The sequence below is a fragment of the Camelina sativa genome, chromosome 19 (genome assembly GCF_000633955.1).
Source record: "Camelina sativa cultivar DH55 chromosome 19, Cs, whole genome shotgun sequence".
Lineage (NCBI taxonomy): Eukaryota > Viridiplantae > Streptophyta > Magnoliopsida > Brassicales > Brassicaceae > Camelina > Camelina sativa.
Genome location: NC_025703.1, coordinates 118935 through 139953, shown reverse-complemented (window position 1 = coordinate 139953; position 21019 = coordinate 118935). Strand labels below are relative to the sequence as shown.

The 21019-nt window shown below is 41.6% G+C and overlaps 6 protein-coding genes and 2 pseudogenes across 10 annotated transcripts; 5 read left to right on the top strand and 3 right to left on the bottom strand.

Annotated features, from left to right (window-relative positions):
* Positions 547–2079, top strand: LOC104763734 (annotated as a pseudogene).
* Positions 2012–2898, bottom strand: LOC104763735 (oleosin 5). The gene is made up of 2 exons (XM_010487098.2): positions 2716–2898; positions 2012–2638 (listed from the first exon to the last, which is right to left on the bottom strand). The coding sequence occupies exons 1-2, from the start codon at positions 2821–2823 to the stop codon at positions 2177–2179; spliced, it is 570 nt and encodes a 189-aa protein (XP_010485400.1). The 5' UTR covers positions 2824–2898; the 3' UTR covers positions 2012–2176.
* On the bottom strand, positions 3053–5629 carry LOC104763733 (putative pentatricopeptide repeat-containing protein At3g01580). The gene is made up of 2 exons (XM_010487097.2): positions 3335–5629; positions 3053–3223 (listed from the first exon to the last, which is right to left on the bottom strand). Exon 1 carries the CDS (start codon positions 5391–5393, stop codon positions 3411–3413), a length of 1983 nt encoding a protein of 660 aa, XP_010485399.1. The 5' UTR covers positions 5394–5629; the 3' UTR covers positions 3053–3223; positions 3335–3410.
* On the top strand, positions 5871–8700 carry LOC104763731 (putative glucose-6-phosphate 1-epimerase). Of its 3 annotated transcripts, XM_010487096.2 has the most exons (10): positions 5871–6003; positions 6187–6280; positions 6456–6592; positions 6823–6897; positions 7160–7216; positions 7319–7476; positions 7571–7702; positions 7779–7881; positions 7970–8069; positions 8174–8700. In XM_010487096.2, the coding sequence occupies exons 3-10, from the start codon at positions 6515–6517 to the stop codon at positions 8389–8391; spliced, it is 921 nt and encodes a 306-aa protein (XP_010485398.1). In that variant the 5' UTR covers positions 5871–6003; positions 6187–6280; positions 6456–6514; the 3' UTR covers positions 8392–8700. The 3 variants fall into 3 exon arrangements, with proteins under 3 accessions (XP_010485398.1, XP_010485396.1, XP_010485397.1); XM_010487094.2 differs by having other exon boundaries at positions 5871–6280; XM_010487095.2 differs by having other exon boundaries at positions 5871–6280; positions 6428–6592.
* Positions 9174–11755, top strand: LOC104763730 (NAC domain-containing protein 8-like). Of its 2 annotated transcripts, XM_010487092.2 has the most exons (7): positions 9181–9234; positions 9338–9407; positions 9884–10016; positions 10110–10296; positions 10436–10905; positions 10990–11235; positions 11338–11755. In XM_010487092.2, the coding sequence occupies exons 1-7, from the start codon at positions 9210–9212 to the stop codon at positions 11380–11382; spliced, it is 1176 nt and encodes a 391-aa protein (XP_010485394.1). In that variant the 5' UTR covers positions 9181–9209; the 3' UTR covers positions 11383–11755. The 2 variants fall into 2 exon arrangements, with proteins under 2 accessions (XP_010485395.1, XP_010485394.1); XM_010487093.1 differs by having other exon boundaries at positions 9174–9407.
* LOC104763728 (cell division control protein 48 homolog C-like) lies at positions 11862–18500 on the top strand. 2 transcript variants are annotated; one of them, XM_010487089.2, is made up of 10 exons: positions 11862–12336; positions 15376–15994; positions 16092–16681; positions 16779–16931; positions 17015–17131; positions 17224–17328; positions 17494–17559; positions 17639–17899; positions 18009–18158; positions 18261–18500. In XM_010487089.2, exons 1-10 carry the CDS (start codon positions 12037–12039, stop codon positions 18357–18359), a joined length of 2460 nt encoding a protein of 819 aa, XP_010485391.1. In that variant the 5' UTR covers positions 11862–12036; the 3' UTR covers positions 18360–18500. The 2 variants fall into 2 exon arrangements, with proteins under 2 accessions (XP_010485391.1, XP_010485390.1); XM_010487088.2 differs by lacking the exons at positions 15376–15994; positions 16092–16681; positions 16779–16931; ... (4 more) ...; positions 18009–18158; positions 18261–18500 and adding exons at positions 13053–13642; positions 13740–13892; positions 13976–14092; ... (3 more) ...; positions 14970–15119; positions 15222–15365 and having other exon boundaries at positions 11863–12955.
* LOC104763729 lies at positions 18442–20061 on the bottom strand. The gene is made up of 2 exons (XM_010487091.1): positions 19999–20061; positions 18442–19775 (listed from the first exon to the last, which is right to left on the bottom strand). The coding sequence occupies exons 1-2, from the start codon at positions 20059–20061 to the stop codon at positions 18672–18674; spliced, it is 1167 nt and encodes a 388-aa protein (XP_010485393.1). The 3' UTR covers positions 18442–18671.
* LOC104767278 overlaps positions 20646–21019 on the top strand; it is a 2682-nt pseudogene continuing 2308 nt past the window's right edge.

The following is a 21019-nucleotide window of genomic DNA, read 5'->3' as shown; positions in this document are numbered from 1 at the left end:
CGACCACAATTAATAGGTTTTTGATTGTTGTTATACAGAAGAAGAAAGGTCAGGGGAAATTGTAACGGATAATATTAGTAGTAGAACATGTGGATGTTGTATCGTATGCACCTGAGTGGTGGTGTGACGCCAAATGCCAATCAATTTTTTAGAGTCCACTCTTTCTTTTGTTTGGTTTGCCCCGTGTTATTTTCGTAAACAATAACATGGTCCCATGAGACCCATCCCATTGCTTTGATTAGGAATTATAACATTGGTATTTTATTTGGTGGTCTTGATCACCTTTGATATAAATTAGGATATGAAAAAAAAATGCAGCACTGTAAAGCATGATTAGATTTGACAAAATAATAAATAAATTGGGCTATTATTATACAGGTGAAGGAAACGCAAATCGGCCCATAAAAACTCTGGTAGCCACAGAGAGGATCCAGAAGACCAGAACCTTCTAGGCCCCAGAACAGAGGGTTATGTTGACATCAACGATGTGTNAAAAAAAAAAAAAAAAAAAAAAAAAAAAAAAAAAAAAAAAAAAAAAAAAGAGAATCCACCGTGTAGTAATAAGTAGAGAGAGCTGATCCGAGAGGAAGAGAGGGTTTCCGATTACCAGTAGCAGTAGTCAGTTTATGGACAAACAGATAATGGATCTTTCCTCCTCTTCACCTTCTACTGATTTTATTGATCTCTTGAACAATCACCCCAAGACGAAAGGAGAGATGGTTCCTAGCTATGATTTTCAGCCCATTCGCTCTACCTCCGCCGCTCCATTGTCTCACTCGCCTTCAGATCTCCTCCTATCTACCACTACTACTTCTACTGAGCCTAGGGTTTAATTGCTTTTTCTTTTAAGGTTTGCATTCTAATATTCATATTGTCTTTGATTGTTTTTCTTTTTAATGGTCTGTGGGCTTTCAAAGCATCACGTATCCAAAGTTGACCAGCACACCATAACACACTCTTTACATGGTTATGATCCCAGTGCTCAGTCTCCCGCACCAGTTCCTCCTCTTACGTCTTTCCCACAGCCACCATCTTTAGCTGCTTCTCCTTCCCATCCACCTTCCTCGCAACTACTAGCTCAGCTACCTACCCAGTTTTCTCCTCAACAAGCGCCATCTTGCCCTCCCCCAAACCAGCCTCCTTACCAAGCTCCTCAAACCCCCAATGCCTCATCAACCACCTTACCAGCCACCGGCTCAGCAACAGCCACCACCATCACTTGGCTACAAACTCGACGAACAACCGCCATACCATATGCAGTCTTACCCGCCAAACCCTCCTCTTCAGCATCCACCTGCTGGTTCTTCCCCTTCTCAGCAGTTCTTCAACCCTCCCAAGCCACAACCATCAATGTACATTGGAGCAGATGGTACATCTAATTCAGGTTTTTCTTCCGGCTACTCGTCTGAACCGTGCTCATACACTGGTTCACCAGTGGCATCAGCTAAACCGCCACATATTAGTAGCAGTGGCACTGGTTACCCACAGCTCTCAAGTTCACGTCCGTTGCCACACGCTTTGCCAATGGCTTCAGCCGTCAGCAGCGGTGGCGGTTCTAGTTCCCCGAGATCAGAAAGCAGAGTCCCAATCGATGATGTAATCGACAGAGTGACAACCATGGGATTTCAAAGGGACCAAGTCAGAGCAACAGTGAGAAAACTGACTGAGAACGGCCAAGCTGTTGACCTCAACGTGGTTCTGGATAAGCTGATGAACGAAGGAGGAGCTCAACCTGGAGGTTGGTCTGGTGGTCGGTAGGCATCGGTTTAGCTGACTCTGTACAGAACTACATATATCAGTTATCGGTTTTAGGATCACCTTAGTGACCAACCAAATATCTAAGAGCTTGTTACCCATTGTGACTTCATATGATTTCAGTTTGATGCAGAGAATGTCCGTTACTCTGTTTGAAATTTAGAAGCTTCATCTGATGTTTTTGTTTCGTTTCTTTTTTTGACCAATTGTAAATAAGAATGAGCTACCAATCAAATCTAGTACCAAGTAGTACGCATCAATAAACAACAAAGAACTGATATAAACTACAGAAACGTCTCCGACATTATTGTTACAGGAAGAAAAGAAAAAAAACTAAACTAAAAAGAAGCTTACAAGCAAAAACAAACACACAAACATCAAGAACTCACAGTCGATCCTTTTATTCACCAATACACACGCTTTAAGTAGACGCCACTCGAACCTCGTGAGTCTTGGTGGTGTCTCGGACATTACCCTTGGTGGTGTCTCGGTCTCGAACATCAAAAGTCTTGGTCTCTCGGACATCATGAGCTTTGTCTTCTATGGTTTGTCCAGCATCTTTAGTCCTTTGTCCCACGTACTCAGCCATGCCAGCCAAACGCTGCTTTGCTTCCTCAAGCTCCTCCGGAATGTGCTCTCCTGCCCGGCGGATGTAGTTGAGTACCCACGACATGGATGATAGTCCAGTGAGACCTATGGCCCCTGACGCCAAGAATCCGGTCATAGCTAGACCGATCACAAAGGCTGCTGGTACGATTACTGGGCTGAAGATGAGAAACAACGGGAATGCTAGCATTAGTCCAATAACCGAACCGGCTAATGTCAAACCAGCTATGGTTAGCAGCGTTCCTCCAACAGGTACACCCGCAAATACGGCTAGCACCTGCATGCACGTGCGTCACGTGAAAACCATATACATATATGCATAGCTGAGATTGGAAGGAGGAATGTAAAACGGACCTGAGTGGAAGAAGGGCCACTCTGGGGATAAAGGACTTTGATGCCTCCTTCGTGCTGGCGTTGAGGGTGCACTTGAAGCTGGTGTGAATGTGTGCGAACGTCCGCCATTGATCCTCCAAGTTCAAGCTTAATTAGAGAGCTTCGGAAAGAAGAGAGTGTTAACTTAGTCGATTGCTTCAGCCTTTAAGGCTTGAGAATTGAGATCGGTTTTGGAGCGAGATGGTGTGTAGACATGACACGTAACAGAGTGACGTGGCATCTGAGAAGCTTGCATGAGTAACAAGTTTCGTTTCCTCTTTTATTTAACTAAACTCTCATTGCGAATCCGATGATATCAATGAGATGGACAAAGATGACTACTTTAGTGTCAGGGGGTGGAGCCATTCTACATAAAAAGTCTGCTCTACCCTTATAATCAGAGTACTCTCCTCTTTGAATCTTGTCATCAAAATCTTCTAAATTGACTTAAAATGCATGCGGCCTTGCTCAAAAATCTTCAGTTTTTCTCCTATAAAAGGGATTCCTCTGGTCAGGTGTGGTTTCAAAAGCAAACATTTAAAAGATTGAGATTATTAAATAGAGTATGCAGAAACTCTGATCAGCAAAACTCAGTACATACCTGTGATGAATTCAAGATCATGTACCGTTCCCGAGAAAGACAGAGATCTTGGCTTCAAGCTTATGCATACACTGAATCACAAGCTGTCTCCCTCATATTTGAAGTACACAGAATTTTCCAAGTCTGCTTTCATATGCAAATCCAGCTCTTTGAGCAATCCATAAACCGGCTCTTTCTCTGGATGCAAATCATCATCCGCCACAAATCTATGTACCTTTCTTGTTATCTCAATCAAACTCTCTGCCAGGCCTTTCTTAATTCCTCTCTGCTTCACTGAATTTCTCAACTTCTCCACACTCTCCCACTCTCCCTTAACCCCATACAGATTCGACATTAACATGTAATAACCAGCATGATTAGATTCCAATTCAAAAAGCTTCTTTGCCACAATTTCTGCCATCTCATTATTCTGATGAATTCTACACGCGCCTAAAAGAGTACCCAAGATTTGAGGTGTTGGTGAAAAAGGCATCCGCTTTGTGATTTCAATGGCAGTATCTAGTTCTCCTACACGACCAAGAAGATCAACCAATACAGCATAGTGTTCTAAGTTAGGAACAAATCTATATTTATTCACCATCAACTCAAATATGCTCAACCCCTCGTGTATCAAACCTGCGTGACTACAAGCAGATAAGACTGAGAGAAATGTCACTTTGTTAGGCTCAACTTCTGAGCTGTTGACCATGTGACTAAATGTCTCCAGCGCTTTAAAGCCCTTCCCATGAATTCCATAGCCAGTGATCAAAGAGGTCCAAACCACAGTGTCCTTCAAAGTAATCTCGTTGAATACTTTAGAAGCATTGCCTAGACTGCCACATCTCGAGTAAAGCTCGACCAGAGACGCTCCGATGAATGTGTTACTGTCAAATCCATATTTAATCACATAACTATGAAAGCATTCAGCTTGTTCTAGAAAACCCAACTCCGAACATGACCCGAGAACCTTGACCATAAGAATAGCGTCAGGCCTGGTATTATTTGCCAGCAGCATCATGGAAAACTCCTCAATTGATCTGTGAGCCATTCCATTTAAGGTAAAACCACTTATCAAAGCAACCCAAGAGACCACATCTTTCCTTGGAATCATGGAGAAAACAGCATAAGCTTCGTCGGGGGAGAAACACTTCATATACATATCAACTAGAGCAGTGGAGACTTTCACATCTGTCTCTAAGCCTTTCCTAATGGCTAATTCATGAGTCTTCCTACCTTGCTCTAAATCATGAGCAGCTGCACAAGCTTGCAAAACACAGAGAAAAGTAGCTACATTAGGTTCTGTTCCGTTATCCATCATTTCATTGAAGACACACAATGCTTCAGCGGCAGATCCATTTAGAACGTAGCAAGCAATCACTGTGCTCCAAGATATAACGTCTTTCTCTGCCATCGTCTTGAACAAATTAACCGCTTCCTTGAAAGCATTCGACTTCGCAAAACAGTTCAATAGCGAATTTAGTAAAGACAGATCCTTTGTAAATCCACGCCTCAGGGCAAAACCATGCACACATCTCCCAAGCCTTGGATTCGATAGCTTTGTACATGCAGAAACTAGTGTGACTAAAGTCACCCGATCAGGAGTAACATCAGAAGCCATGGCCATTCTCCTGAAAAGCTCGACGGCCTGAAAGGGAGACCCGTTTTTCTCAAAACCAGAAACCATAGAAGACCAGGTCACTAAATCAGGCTTCTCCAACTCATCGAACACCTTCAAAGCTTCGGTCATTCTCCCACATTTCACGTACATATAAATCAGAGAAGATCTAACATAAAGGTCAGAGCCAAAAGTGGGATCCTTGTTCACAAACCCATGAATCATTTCCCCATACTTAACATCCCGCAACTCCCCGCAGGCCTTGAGAGCAACTGGAAGCGTGAAATTATCAGGCTTTTCTTCATGGCGAAACATTTGAACAAAGTGACAGAGGACATCTTCCCATTGTTTATCTCTGGATAAACTCTTAAGAAGAGTATTCCACTGGTATAAGCTTCGCTTCGACATTTCGCCGAACACCTGGCGTGCATCCACCGAAGAAGAGAACTTCCGGTAAAAACCCATCCGATTTAAACTCCCCTGGAATTGAATTTTATCCCAAATTATAAACCTCCTTCTGAGTCAATCGATCCAAATTTCCTTCTCGTAGTAACTTTGGGAGGGAGAGAGTTGAAACTCTTGGACGAATGAAGCGCCAAACAGAGACCAGCAGCAGCATATGCGACGACGGCGTTAGGATAATAGCTTTTGATTGGGCCTGGGCTAGTGGGCTGTATCAGTCGGGGCACACTACTCTGTATTTTATTATTTTATATGTGTACCTTTTGGATTGGTCGACCTTATATTTTTAATTATCAGTCAGTATTTGTATGCAATAATGGGATATTTAAAGGAATACCAACAACACTCGTGGATAAACATAACAGTTAAAGAACAAATAAATAAAGATTTGTTTAGTAATTAAGGAAAGAAAATTGGAAAAAAGGGGAACACGTGGCAGTACACACAGTTATAGAGAGAATTGGAAACAGAGCTACAAATACGCACAAAAGAAAAGAGGGCTCCTCTTCTTTCTTGTTCTTGTCTTCTTCAAGCTCTCTCTTCTTTCTTCTCTGACTCATCATCATATCATAATAACCCAAAACTTTGAAGAGAATCAAAGAGAAACTTCAAGGTCTGCATTTTGTACTCTCTCGATCTCAATCTCAATCTCTGAGGTCCTCTTGATTTCTCTTTTATCTCTGGTCGAGACATTTGAGCTACTTTTTTCTTGTTATTATCGTCACGTTGTGTGTCGCCTAGTGTATATACAGAGTCGTCTCGGATTTGATTGATTTGTGTGAATAAAAGCGTAGAGTTCGGTGGAAGTTGTTCGGATCAGAAGCCGATCGCGGAGTCGTTTGGTTTGATTACGTCGCATTTTTTTTTTCCAAAATTCGATATCAGAGGACGTAAGCGTGAATCTTTCCCTTTTGTTATTGTTCGATTCTCTTCGATTTCTTTAATATTTCTTGATTTCCCCTTTNTTTTTTTTTTTTTTTTTTTTTTTTTTTTTTTTTTTTTTTTGTCTGGTAAACGGTTGGGTGTTCTTTATAAAGTTGATAGATTTGCATCTGGTTTTTGAAGTGATCATCGATTGTAGAAAACGAATCGACTCTTCGAGTGAGGTTGAGACCATAAAAGAGATGCCTTTGAATTTAGGCAACGATGGCGATGGTTCGTCCCGGATTATCTTGACTGAGCCTCGCGGTTCAACTGCTGAGGTTTGCTTTCATTTCCTTGTTTGAGGCTCTTTAGTTTCATTAGTTAGTTAGTAGTCTCTGAGCCTTATTTCCTTTTTGTATAATGTCTATATACAAGTAGATGTTTATCTTCAAGGAGTATGAAATGAAACTTGTTATTCAACTTTTCTGCAAGCCTTCATTGTTTTTTTTCATGTTTACTTTGTGAGGGGTTGTAGAGTTACATGTTCTCGGATTATAATATCTTTCAGGTGCTTCTATTTGGAGGACAAGTCATTTCTTGGAAAAATGAAAGGAGGGAAGAACTGCTTTACATGAGCAGCAAGGTAAACTTTACTCATGTATTAGTCTTTAGATTAATATCCTAAGGAGCTCTGATGCTCACTGAATTAACTCCAAACCCACATAGGCGTTAAGATCTGTGGCCTCAGTTCCCAACTATTGCTTCATCACTTCTCATTTTCTGTCACCTGTAACTTTGTTTTGTTGATAAAGATGTTACTTAGACAAACTCACTGCCCACTGAAGAGTGAAGCAACAATGTTTTAACTACTGTAGTATTTAACTAATTTGGTGTGTCTCATTTAGGCTCAGTATAAGCCACCCAAGGCGATCAGAGGAGGAATACCTGTTTGCTTTCCACAGGTTTGGCACCTCCTGTATTTTTAAGATAGTTTAATGAATCATCTCTTTTTTGTTTCTGTGTGTTTCGTTACTGCCATCAAGCATACTGTGTCATGTTTGCAGTTTGGAAACTTTGGTGGACTTGAGCGACATGGATTTGTCCGGAACAGATTGTGGTCTTATGATGAAGATCCTTCGCCTCTGTCTCCTGCTAACAAACAATCATCAGTTGATCTGATATTGAAGTCCACAGAAGATGACCTGAAGACCTGGCCTCACAGGTGTGTTTTAACTTATACTCTGGATGTTTTGTTTGTACTTCCTTATTATCATATCTTCGTATAACTTCATACTTCCTCTTTGCTGTTGGTGCAGTTTTGAACTCCGTATTCGCATCACTATCAGCCCTGGGAAGCTTACTTTGATCCCTCGTGTGAGGGACATTGACTCAAAGGCATTCTCCTTTATGTTTACACTGCGAAACTACTTGTATGTATCTGACATAAGGTATGCATCTGATTTCCTCTACTTAATACTGCTTTCTTTTTATGAGTGATAATTCATGTGGGTATCGAATTTTCAGTGAAGTACGAGTTGAGGGTTTGGAGACACTGGATTATCTAGACAACTTGATGAACAAAGAAAGATTCACGGAGCAAGCAGACGCGATTACCTTTGACGGCGAGGTGAGTAATGTCAGCTATTGTCTCTACTTAAATTCAAAGAGAAAAAAAAAGACCAGCAAGATTGATATAGAGTCAGTGCTGTTCACAGGTCGATAGAGTGTACTTGAACACACCAACGAAGATTGCGGTCATAGATCATGAACGAAAGAGGACAATCGAGTTGCGAAAGGAAGGCATGCCCAATGCAGGTAAAGGATAGCATTTTTCATCTTCATACATTTTTTTGGAGTGTTGGTTTCTTCTTCTAACGGATGGAGTTGGATTTCTAACGGATGGAGTTGGGAACGAGCAGTTGTGTGGAACCCTTGGGACAAGAAGGCAAAGACCATAGCTGATATGGGAGATGAAGATTACAAAACAATGCTTTGTGTAGATTCTGGAGCAATTGAGCCGCAGGTATTGTTAAAGCCTCGTGAAGAGTGGAAAGGGAGACAAGAACTATCAATCGTGTCATCCAGTTACTGCAGCGGACAGCTTGATCCACGCAAGGTTCTTTACGGCGATAACTGATCCTTATGGGATTTCTTTTTTTTGCTTACTTAGTGAAGACAGAAAAAAAAAACAAGAATAATAATAAGCCCTATGATCTCATTATATCACACACACAGTAGCCAGAAACAAGTCTCCAAAGATTCAGGACTTGTCTTGGAACCTTGGAGATTTTTTATCCTTTCTGGATTGGTGTTGGTGTTGTTGTTGTTTACAGAGAGGAGAGGAGAGGTCACGGTCATATTTTGTAACGTTGACTCTGTGTTTTGACCATCAAACAATGTATCGGTTTCTTTGATTCGTGAAATTAGAATATCCCTATATAAATAATTTCACCATTGTCTTCTTTACAACTCTGTTAAACTCTAGCGTTTTCTTTACTCTTTACCACTATTTTCTAGATTTTGTGAAGTAGTAAATCATATTAAGATAAAAGATAAAAATAAAAACGGGGTTTACAACGTATATTTTCACGTAAGTAATAAATACAAGTAGTATACAGTCTCCGGTATCCAACGGTAAGTTGTCCTGTCTCGACTTTGGGGTTAGTTTTTTTTTGTTAAAGAAAAATCATTAGATAACAACACGCATTTAATTACGGGTAAATCAATAAATAATCTAAACTTATTAAGTAAGTGCGTGTAGGCCTACTAAGTGAGTGTGTGTTTTTACTGTATCTGGCTTGGGGAGCAAGGTTAGGTGGGCCCCACATAAACAAGTAATTTTACAGAAATAGCCATTAAACAGAGCTCCCAGAGTGCTTCGGTATCCTAACCAATATCCCTAGTGGGCCAACTAAGAGGAGTCATATCCGAAGCTGAGGTTGGGCAGTTGTGTTCATGAGAAGCTTTCCTCGAAGCTCAGGTTCGGAACGTACGAGTCTCTCTGGGTTTAGCTTTACTTTCTTTCCCGCTCGCTCAGTCTTCTCTCGGTCTTGACGCGTTCACTCCATTGTTACTTAGCCTAGTGAACAAGCTCCAAAGCCTTCCTTCTCTCTCTCTCTCTCTGTATCTCTTTGTTTTGGGAGTCATGGCGAGGTAAGCTTTGAACCCCTAATACTGTATATAAAAACCAAACCCCCCTCAAGATTTTCGTTTAGATTTGATTTCACCCAAACCCTCAATCGATTTTACCAATCGATCGATTTCGTTACGTTGTTTGTTCAGCGCAAGAGAAGGCCAATTTTTATTTAATTAACTGGGGTTACGATTCCTGGCAAGCAAAATGTGAAATTTCTATTACGAGCGAGTTTCTTTAGCTACAAAGATTGAGACTTTTAGATAATACATACTTTGGGTCTGTCTGCATCCCTCTCTATAGCTTTCAGTTTTAAAAGTATCTATATAGGGGGCTAGGAGATTCGTGAGATATAACCCCTCTATTTCTGACAATGCCCGTTTGAGTCTCTTTACTAATTAATTTAACTCCGAATAAGATGACCGATTTGTTTGTCTTTTGTCTTTGAGCTGCGGCTGATGATCTCTTATCCCTTTTGTTCTTGTCACTAACACAGGGCTTGGATTGTCGATGGTCGAGGTATTGCAACCAAAGTGAAAAATGCTTCTCTTTCTTCAGCTTTTCAGATCCAAGACTGCGGTGCTCATATCCAATGCCCCAGTTGCTCCTACCGCATTGACAACAGCAATGTCAGTCCCCCGGCTCACTTCTCTCTCCCCTCTTGTCTGAGTCTCACACGACTTTTTCTCTTACACATCCCACACACTTGTCTTTGGTTTCAGGTACTGCTTCCATGGCCTGGCCTTCCTAAAGGTGTCAAGTTTGAGCCAACTGATGAGGACATCATCGAATTTTTGGAAGCTAAATGTGGGCTTGGTGACTCACTACCTCACGTGCTTATCGAGGAGTTTATTCGTCCTGTCACTGAAGATGTTGGAATCAATTATACTCACCCTCAAAACCTTCCTGGTAAACTATAACATTCCACCATCTTCTTTGCAATTTTACCCCATAAAGACCTTTACTTCGATTGAAACTAAATTACTTTTATCTCTGAGTCTCTCCAGTATTATTGATTCCTGTGATCTTTTGAGCTTTGCTATTTCAGGTGCAAACAAAGATGGAGTAAGTGTCTTCTTCTTTCACAAGACGGTGCAGGCTTATGGCACAGGACAGAGGAAACGCCGAAAGATCACACCGACTCTTGTGAACGATGAACCAGTTCGCTGGCACAAGACTGGCAGAACCAAACCTGTGTTTCTCAATGGACTCCAAAGGGGCTGCAAGAAGATCATGGTTCTCTACAAGAGCGCTAGAAAGGGGTCAAAGCCCGTGAAGTCAAACTGGGTTCTGCATCAGTACCATCTCGGAACAGAAGGAAAAGAGATAGGAGACTATGTTGTTTCCAAGATCACATATCAGCAGCAGAAGCTTGGGGATGAAGGTGAGAGTTCCGGGGTTAGAGGTGGCCCTACAACACCAAAGACGAATACTCCTACACCACCTAGACCTGTAGAAGGTGTTGCTGGAGATGAGGAAGCCTTTGATGATTCAAAGATGTTTGATCCTTTTATGGAGGTTGGTAAAAAAATGGTAACCACAAAATCATCAACTTTGTTTTCTAGAGACTAAAGTGAGTGTTTCTATTATCTGGTAAACCAGGGACTGGACAGCATTCCAGAAGCTGCATTAGGGAAGATGTGGTCCAAAAAAGCTCGAATGGATGAGGATTATGTTGTAAACCTCAGTGAAGATAGCTTAACATGCAATGAGAGCATTGAAGCTTCTGTTTGGGAAAATCAGGTTCTGCCCCCCAATCCTAGCCTCGGAACTATTGGGGAGTTCGATGGTTTCTCCATTTCAGATCTGGAGAATGCAGATTTGGGGACTCCCCCTGATTTCCTCTCTGTAAGATCATTGGGCTTAAATAAACCTCTTTTCTTTACTTTTGAAAATCATTGGAACTTGAGATTCTGATTTCTTCTCGTGTACATATATGGGTCTTTGTAGTTGGCTTCTCAGGAGAGCTTGTTGAACTGGATTGGATGGCTGTGATTGGATTCTTGCTGCTAAACCAATAACCTCTAGAGTCTAGAATGGCTTTGCTGAAGAAGAAGAAGAAGAAGAAGAAGAAGGCAGAAAGCAGGAATGTGTATAAATTATTAAGAAAACTTTTAGAAAGTCTCCCCCAACTGAAGTCATATCTCTGAGATATTTTTACTTCAGGAGATGAGGTTTTCTCTCGGATTCCCGGAAAGTTACATAAATATTTCCGGGATTAAAATCATTTTCAATCTCGGAATCTGCACTTTTTGTTGTAATTCAAGAAGATATTGCTGTACTGTTGTTGTTAACTTGTTATGGGTTACTCTGTTTTATTTGGCTCAAAGGTCCATCAACGGTTATATATATTTTTTTGGGTGTTTTATTTACCATTCGCACCAATATTCTCAAAAGGTTTCATTATTACCCCCAAATAAATTAATTAAACCGACAAACCCTCTTTAGTCTTAATTAACACACACAACCTTGGTCTGGTTTCTTCTCTCTAACGCACGAAATTAGGGTTTTTTTTTCTAAGTAGCCGTCTACGGCTCAGTCGGTGGTGGTGGACGCTTCGAAAGTTTTACCCTTTCGTATAACTAAGTTCGAAAGACTCAGACTTTCGCTGTTGAAACCCCCCCACACTAAGCTCTCCAATTCAGTACGATGGTGAGAAGAGGTCGCGGCGGCGGAGGCGGTGGTATGGGCGGAGGAATCAATCGTAGATATCTGAGTCAAGTTATGGATTTATGCGGGAAGGATTTAACTACGGCGGAGGATATCGTCGATGATCTTCGTTCCAGGTACGGCAATTTTGCGAGGTTGACTCGGCAAGTGCTTCTGCTCAATGTCAGACAAGTCCTTAATGTAAGAAACAACAACAAGAGGGTTAAAGACGACGACGAAGATGACAACAATGGCGACGATGTGGAAGGTTCTGCTGCTCAGAGAAAGAAACAGAGACGGGTTGATGAGAAAGAGGAGAAGTTGCAGCGAGCTGAGCAGTCACATCTGAGGAAGAGGAGCATGGAACGTTCAGTGTCTTCTTCTCCGTCGGAAGACAGTGGCGATGTGTCTACCTCCGAGGACGCTATTTACAGCGAGAAGCTTAGTCCGCGGTTTGATTTGACTAATGACAGTCTACGAGATAACTACGCCAAGTTAAACAGCTCCTCCAAGAAACCAATTGGGGCGCCTGAGGAAAACAATGTCGAAGTTGAGACTCTGAGCAACAAAGGTAGAAGCAAGTTGGCTACAATGGGGGCGAGAAAGGAGGCTAAAGGCTCTCTTTCCCTCAGTGGAACTATTGGTAATGGTGGTGATTTGGTAGTTGAGGGTAATAAAGGACCTACTTTTAAAGATTTTGGTGGGATTAAGAAAATTTTGGATGATTTGGAGATGAATGTTCTTTTCCCTATTCTCAATCCTGAACCGTTTAAGAAGATTGGAGTGAAGCCACCAAGCGGGATTCTATTTCATGGACCACCTGGTTGTGGAAAGACCAAGTTGGCCAATGCCATTGCCAATGAAGTTGGTGTTCCGTTTTATAAGATCTCAGCCACAGATGTGGTTTCTGGTGTTTCCGGTATTGAAGTTGCATATCCATTTGTTCACTTTGGTTTTGGCTCCCTCTCTGATCTTATTATCGTTTTACTAATCCAATATGCAAATTTTGTTTACAGGTGCTTCTGAAGAGAATATTAGAGAGCTCTTCTCTAAAGCGTATAGGACTGCGCCTTCGATTGTGTTTATCGATGAGATTGATGCAATTGGGTCAAAGAGAGAAAATCAGCAAAGGGAGATGGAGAAGCGGATAGTAACGCAATTATTGACTTGTATGGATGGACCTGGTCACGAAGGGGAGAAAAATGGTCCTGACTCTAATACTGGTTCTGTTCTCGTCATTGGAGCTACAAATAGACCTGATGCTCTTGATCCAGCTTTGAGAAGAAGTGGACGATTTGAGTGTGAGATCGCTCTAAGTGCTCCAGATGAAGACGCAAGGGCTGAGATACTCTCTGTTGTAGCCCAAAAACTTAGACTAGAAGGGCCTTTTGACAATAGAAAAATAGCTCGTTTAACACCCGGTTTTGTTGGAGCTGATTTGGAGAGTATTGCTTACTATGCTGGCAGGAAAGCCATAAAGAGAATCTTGGATTCAAGAAAATGTGAACAGTCTGGAGACGCTGCTGAAGATGATAAATGTTGGCTGAGGCAGCCCTGGCCAGAAGAAGAGTTGGAAAAACTCTTTGTCAAAATGTCTGATTTCGAGGTATGTCAATTGCAGGAGTGATATGGGACAACTTTTCTCTACTTCAATGTTTACAAAGTTCTTCTCTTTGGTTCCTAAATCCTCTGTTTTATACCAGGAAGCAGTGAATCTAGTTCAGGCATCTTTAACAAGAGAAGGATTCTCAATTGTGCCTGACGTCAAGTGGGATGATGTTGGTGGACTCGACCATCTACGTCTTGAATTCAACCGTTATTTAGTCAGGCCTATCAAAAGGCCTGATATATATAAGGTACTAAAAATCACATGGCACCCTTACATAGTCAAGTACTTGCTAGTTCTGTTGAGGTCCGAGCTCTCTTTGGATATTTTTAGGCTTTTGGGGTAGACTTAGAGACAGGATTTTTGCTCTATGGACCACCGGGTTGTGGCAAGACATTGATTGCAAAGGCAGCTGCTAACGAGGCTGGAGCTAATTTCATGCACATCAAGGTTTGACTTTCTCGTCTTACTTTATGAATTTTGCTTTGTGTATGAATGGTTCTTGATAATTTGATTATCTCTCTTCTATCAATGGCTTTCAGGGTGCAGAACTTCTAAATAAATATGTCGGAGAAAGCGAGCTAGCTATTCGAACATTATTTCAGCGCGCACGAACATGCGCACCATGTGTACTCTTCTTTGATGAGGTTGGTTTATTACATTTTTGAACTATATGAAGTATGAACAAAAGGAGACTGATGTCTGTGTATGCAGACAATAAGATATGAGATTAAGCAAGCAAAATTGATCCATTTTTTGGTAGTTTAAGAGCTGTCTGATTCTTATACATGAGTAATGTCTTTGAACCTCAGGTGGATGCTCTGACTACAAGTCGTGGCAAAGAAGGTGCTTGGGTTGTGGAACGGCTTTTGAACCAGGTAAGATACGCTTTCTTCATCATATTGAATGGTGCAACTGCAGACTCAGGCGTTGATCAAATGGGTTTCGATGTTCCAGTTTCTTGTGGAGCTGGACGGTGGAGAGAGGCGTAATGTGTATGTAATTGGAGCTACAAACAGGCCAGATGTAGTTGATCCTGCTTTCTTGAGACCAGGTAGGTTTGGGAATCTTCTTTACGTACCCCTCCCTAACGCGGATGAGCGTGCTTCAATTTTAAAAGCCATAGCGAGGAAGAAACCCATAGATCCTAGTGTTGATCTTGATGGCATTGCAAAGATGAACTGTGAAGATTTCAGCGGAGCTGATCTCGCTGGCTTGGTAATTATTTCCCGCTCTTGTCGCAGTGTTTCTTGAAACTTGAAATGATCCACGTTCTGTAATGTACGTGATTGATTCTGATGGTTGGTTTGAATTTATAAAATGGAAGGTTCAAAAAGCTACATTCCAGGCAGTGGAGGAGATTGTAGGCTCCAGTGAGTCGTCTGAAGATGATGTAATAGATACAACTCAGTGTACCATCAAGATGACTCATTTCGAGCAAGCCTTGTCCTCAGTCTCACCTTCTGTGAAAAAACAGGTTTTCTCTTCTTTCTGTTTGCATCACTTTAGGAAATTGAAATTCTATCGTCTCTTGTTGAGTTTGAATTTGAACCTCATTTTGGCGTGGCGTGTTTTGCAGGATCGAGAACGCTACGAGGCACTATCAAAAAAGTTTCAAGAAAGCATTGGAAGGAACACTGAACAAGTCACCATAGGACCATCTTTCGCCCTCGAGTAATACTCTCTTACTTATATAGAATGCCTGCAAAATCCCATTTTCCCCGAGGGTANGGGTTGATGAGAAAGAGGAGAAGTTGCAGCGAGCTGAGCAGTCACATCTGAGGAAGAGGAGCATGGAACGTTCAGTGTCTTCTTCTCCGTCGGAAGACAGTGGCGATGTGTCTACCTCCGAGGACGCTATTTACAGCGAGAAGCTTAGTCCGCGGTTTGATTTGACTAATGACAGTCTACGAGATAACTACGCCAAGTTAAACAGCTCCTCCAAGAAACCAATTGGGGCGCCTGAGGAAAACAATGTCGAAGTTGAGACTCTGAGCAACAAAGGTAGAAGCAAGTTGGCTACAATGGGGGCGAGAAAGGAGGCTAAAGGCTCTCTTTCCCTCAGTGGAACTATTGGTAATGGTGGTGATTTGGTAGTTGAGGGTAATAAAGGACCTACTTTTAAAGATTTTGGTGGGATTAAGAAAATTTTGGATGATTTGGAGATGAATGTTCTTTTCCCTATTCTCAATCCTGAACCGTTTAAGAAGATTGGAGTGAAGCCACCAAGCGGGATTCTATTTCATGGACCACCTGGTTGTGGAAAGACCAAGTTGGCCAATGCCATTGCCAATGAAGTTGGTGTTCCGTTTTATAAGATCTCAGCCACAGATGTGGTTTCTGGTGTTTCCGGTATTGAAGTTGCATATCCATTTGTTCACTTTGGTTTTGGCTCCCTCTCTGATCTTATTATCGTTTTACTAATCCAATATGCAAATTTTGTTTACAGGTGCTTCTGAAGAGAATATTAGAGAGCTCTTCTCTAAAGCGTATAGGACTGCGCCTTCGATTGTGTTTATCGATGAGATTGATGCAATTGGGTCAAAGAGAGAAAATCAGCAAAGGGAGATGGAGAAGCGGATAGTAACGCAATTATTGACTTGTATGGATGGACCTGGTCACGAAGGGGAGAAAAATGGTCCTGACTCTAATACTGGTTCTGTTCTCGTCATTGGAGCTACAAATAGACCTGATGCTCTTGATCCAGCTTTGAGAAGAAGTGGACGATTTGAGTGTGAGATCGCTCTAAGTGCTCCAGATGAAGACGCAAGGGCTGAGATACTCTCTGTTGTAGCCCAAAAACTTAGACTAGAAGGGCCTTTTGACAATAGAAAAATAGCTCGTTTAACACCGGGTTTTGTTGGAGCTGATTTGGAGAGTATTGCTTACTATGCTGGCAGGAAAGCCATAAAGAGAATCTTGGATTCAAGAAAATGTGAACAGTCTGGAGACGCTGCTGAAGATGATAAATGTTGGCTGAGGCAGCCCTGGCCAGAAGAAGAGTTGGAAAAACTCTTTGTCAAAATGTCTGATTTCGAGGTATGTCAATTGCAGGAGTGATATGGGACAACTTTTCTCTACTTCAATGTTTACAAAGTTCTTCTCTTTGGTTCCTAAATCCTCTGTTTTATACCAGGAAGCAGTGAATCTAGTTCAGGCATCTTTAACAAGAGAAGGATTCTCAATTGTGCCTGACGTCAAGTGGGATGATGTTGGTGGACTCGACCATCTACGTCTTGAATTCAACCGTTATTTAGTCAGGCCTATCAAAAGGCCTGATATATATAAGGTACTAAAAATCACATGGCACCCTTACATAGTCAAGTACTTGCTAGTTCTGTTGAGGTCCGAGCTCTCTTTGGATATTTTTAGGCTTTTGGGGTAGACTTAGAGACAGGATTTTTGCTCTATGGACCACCGGGTTGTGGCAAGACATTGATTGCAAAGGCAGCTGCTAACGAGGCTGGAGCTAATTTCATGCACATCAAGGTTTGACTTTCTCGTCTTACTTTATGAATTTTGCTTTGTGTATGAATGGTTCTTGATAATTTGATTATCTCTCTTCTATCAATGGCTTTCAGGGTGCAGAACTTCTAAATAAATATGTCGGAGAAAGCGAGCTAGCTATTCGAACATTATTTCAGCGCGCACGAACATGCGCACCATGTGTACTCTTCTTTGATGAGGTTGGTTTATTACATTTTTGAACTATATGAAGTATGAACAAAAGGAGACTGATGTCTGTGTATGCAGACAATAAGATATGAGATTAAGCAAGCAAAATTGATCCATTTTTTGGTAGTTTAAGAGCTGTCTGATTCTTATACATGAGTAATGTCTTTGAACCTCAGGTGGATGCTCTGACTACAAGTCGTGGCAAAGAAGGTGCTTGGGTTGTGGAACGGCTTTTGAACCAGGTAAGATACGCTTTCTTCATCATATTGAATGGTGCAACTGCAGACTCAGGCGGTGATCAAATGGGTTTCGATGTTCCAGTTTCTTGTGGAGCTGGACGGTGGAGAGAGGCGTAATGTGTATGTAATTGGAGCTACAAACAGGCCAGATGTAGTTGATCCTGCTTTCTTGAGACCAGGTAGGTTTGGGAATCTTCTTTACGTACCCCTCCCTAACGCGGATGAGCGTGCTTCAATTTTAAAAGCCATAGCGAGGAAGAAACCCATAGATCCTAGTGTTGATCTTGATGGCATTGCAAAGATGAACTGTGAAGATTTCAGCGGAGCTGATCTCGCTGGCTTGGTAATTATTTCCCGCTCTTGTCGCAGTGTTTCTTGAAACTTGAAATGATCCACGTTCTGTAATGTACGTGATTGATTCTGATGGTTGGTTTGAATTTATAAAATGGAAGGTTCAAAAAGCTACATTCCAGGCAGTGGAGGAGATTGTAGGCTCCAGTGAGTCGTCTGAAGATGATGTAATAGATACAACTCAGTGTACCATCAAGATGACTCATTTCGAGCAAGCCTTGTCCTCAGTCTCACCTTCTGTGAAAAAACAGGTTTTCTCTTCTTTCTGTTTGCATCACTTTAGGAAATTGAAATTCTATCGTCTCTTGTTGAGTTTGAATTTGAACCTCATTTTGGCGTGGCGTGTTTTGCAGGATCGAGAACGCTACGAGGCACTATCAAAAAAGTTTCAAGAAAGCATTGGAAGGAACACTGAACAAGTCACCATAGGACCATCTTTCGCCCTCGAGTAATACTCTCTTACTTATATAGAATGCCTGCAAAATCCCATTTTCCCCGAGGGTATATATACGGTCTTTAATTTAATATAAAGAGTAAAAGACTCGACTGTTTTTCAACTTCAGACACGTAATAGAATCAAGTTATTTTTCCAACTGTTCTGATCAGATCCGTAAGTAATACTACAAAAATTCTGATACTGTAAATCGTATATACAGAGATGATTAAAGAGAAAGAGAGACCAAAAGCTATATTAGCCGTTTACGAGATTACCTAAAAGACTATAAGAGGTCTCTAACAAGTGATAGGTAGAGATTCTTTTTTTATCAGCCAGAATCTCGTTTGCAGTTCCCAGGTAATAAGTACTTGTAGCTATCAGCATTCTGAATCAAGTATCCGGGGAGATGAACAGCTGAATAAGACCGTGGAATCGGACCTAGTTTCCCGATAATCTCCCTAAAGGTGTGTTCTTCAGGAAGCATATCGAAAAGATCAGTTCCTTTGCAGATTACATCCTGGATTCGTCTCGGGTTCAGGTAATGCAAGAATCTAACCCGGTCGGTATGGCTATATGCTTTCATCTTGAACACGAAATCATTGATGTGTCTGAAACAGAAACTGCAGTGCCAACCTGAATCTGTCAAAAGATTGTTGCTTTGGCGGAAATGAGCGTACCGAGTTTTACCAGGCTTGTAGAGATGAACTGAAGCTCTCCAGCTTTTGCTATCGACATAGTACTCATACGAGTAGAGGTAGTTTCTCAGCTGAAGATGAAGAATTGGCGGGAAGCCGTCACACCATCTAAGCAGGTTTATGGTATGGCCGCTCGGGATCTCATCGACGTCCGACATTATCAGAAGATCATCTTCTTTTATACCGGCGAGTTTGATCAATTGATCCAGTGCAAGCCTTTGGAATGATTCTTCCACAAAAGGGTTTTCGCCTTTCTTGAACCTTCCTCCAACGTGCCCATAAGTCAGCCTTGGGTCAGCGAATTCAAAATTCTTGTCCCGGTTGTCTGCGAAAGACAAGGGTTTTGACAGTCCGGTGAAAGTTGAATTAGATTCAAGAAGCACAAACTGAGTAATGTAAGGACTTAACTCCTTCCAGCGGATAGTGAGCATATCGATCTCGTTACTGAACAAGACAGCATCAAAGACTCTCCGTGGAGATTCACGGAGTTTCCAGCCATGAAGACTGCAGAGCGTTTCCATGGAGGTGTTGTGGTGGTAGTAATGCGGAAGGATGTTAAAAGGTTTTGGAGGTGATTCCCAAAGAGGTCTCAAGAAATATGTGATCTTCTGACCATGTAAGTAGATGCCGAAGATGGAGATTGGGAGGACAGCGAAGAGAAATAGAAACGTTTTAATATCGAGTCCTCTGAGAACAAATCGAAGCCTTGACATGGCTTTGCCTACTCGAGAACCCTCCTGTAAATTGTAAAAAGAAAAAAGAAGAGAAAACCTTGTGAAGAACTCTGAAGTCCCTGGAGTTAAAAGAATGATACAAGCCCGAGAAAGATTTATTTATTTGTAGCCAATGAAGCAAGCAAACTCAATCATAAGCTATATTTACAAGAACCAAAAAGAAAAAACCTAAATATTGTAAGTTTCAGAATCATTTAAGAAACAAGAATAAGCGAGGAAAAAGCACCTGTCCACAAAGATGGTCGGAGATAGTATCCGTCTTCTTAGAACTAGAATAACCATCGGACATGATTATACCCAGTTTTTTGAGTTGTTGCTTCTCCACAAAAATAAAAGCTTATGGNAGTATCCACAAAAATAAAAGCTTATGGAAAACAAAGAGAGAGAGATGTCTATGAGGATCGGAGGTTCAATCAAGTCCGAGAAAACGTGTCTTCAAATCGATCCATATCTCCTCCTCTAAGGAAAATTGTAACCCCCCCCAATTATAGCCGTTTGGTGCTTTTAAGGCTTTCTCTCCAATTTTATTCTCAACTATCTATAATTATCATTCAACTCTCCCTAATTACATTTTAGCTTCCATATATTCGTTGATCCCACATAAATATTTTATCTGTCCGATCTCATAGAAGATTTCATCTTACGGCTTTAAATTATTTTCTCTCTCTCTGCCAAAATCAGAATATTCCTTTCTTTTTTTTTTTTTTTTTTTGGGATGATTAAATAGTATCTGTAATTGAAAATAGTAAAAGGAATTTTAAACCGAACGTTAAAAAAAAAAAAAAAAAAAGAAAGGGAAGAAACAAAAGAAATCACCAAAGGGTGATTGATGATTATGAGACGACTAAAGAATGATAACCCCAAAGACGATAACGACGGCGGGGGAGGAACCCACCATGCCTTCGCCTTCGCCTTCGGCTCCACAACAAGTCAGTTCTATTCTGCAATGGTGGCGTAGATGGACGGTTTTGGTGGCGGCTATCTGGATCCAAGCCTTCACCGGTACTAACTTCGATTTCTCTGCCTACTCTTCCGACATGAAGTCTTCCATAGGGGTTTCTCAATCGCGCCTTAACTACATGGCGGTTGCTTCTGATTTGGGTAAAGCATTGGGCTGGTCTTCTGGTTTCGCCATTGCCTATTTCCCTGTCTCCGTCGTGCTCTTCGCTGCCGCTGCCATGGGACTCGTCGGTTACGGCGTCCAGTGGCTATCCATCGCCGATGTCATCGATCTTCCTTACTCTCTC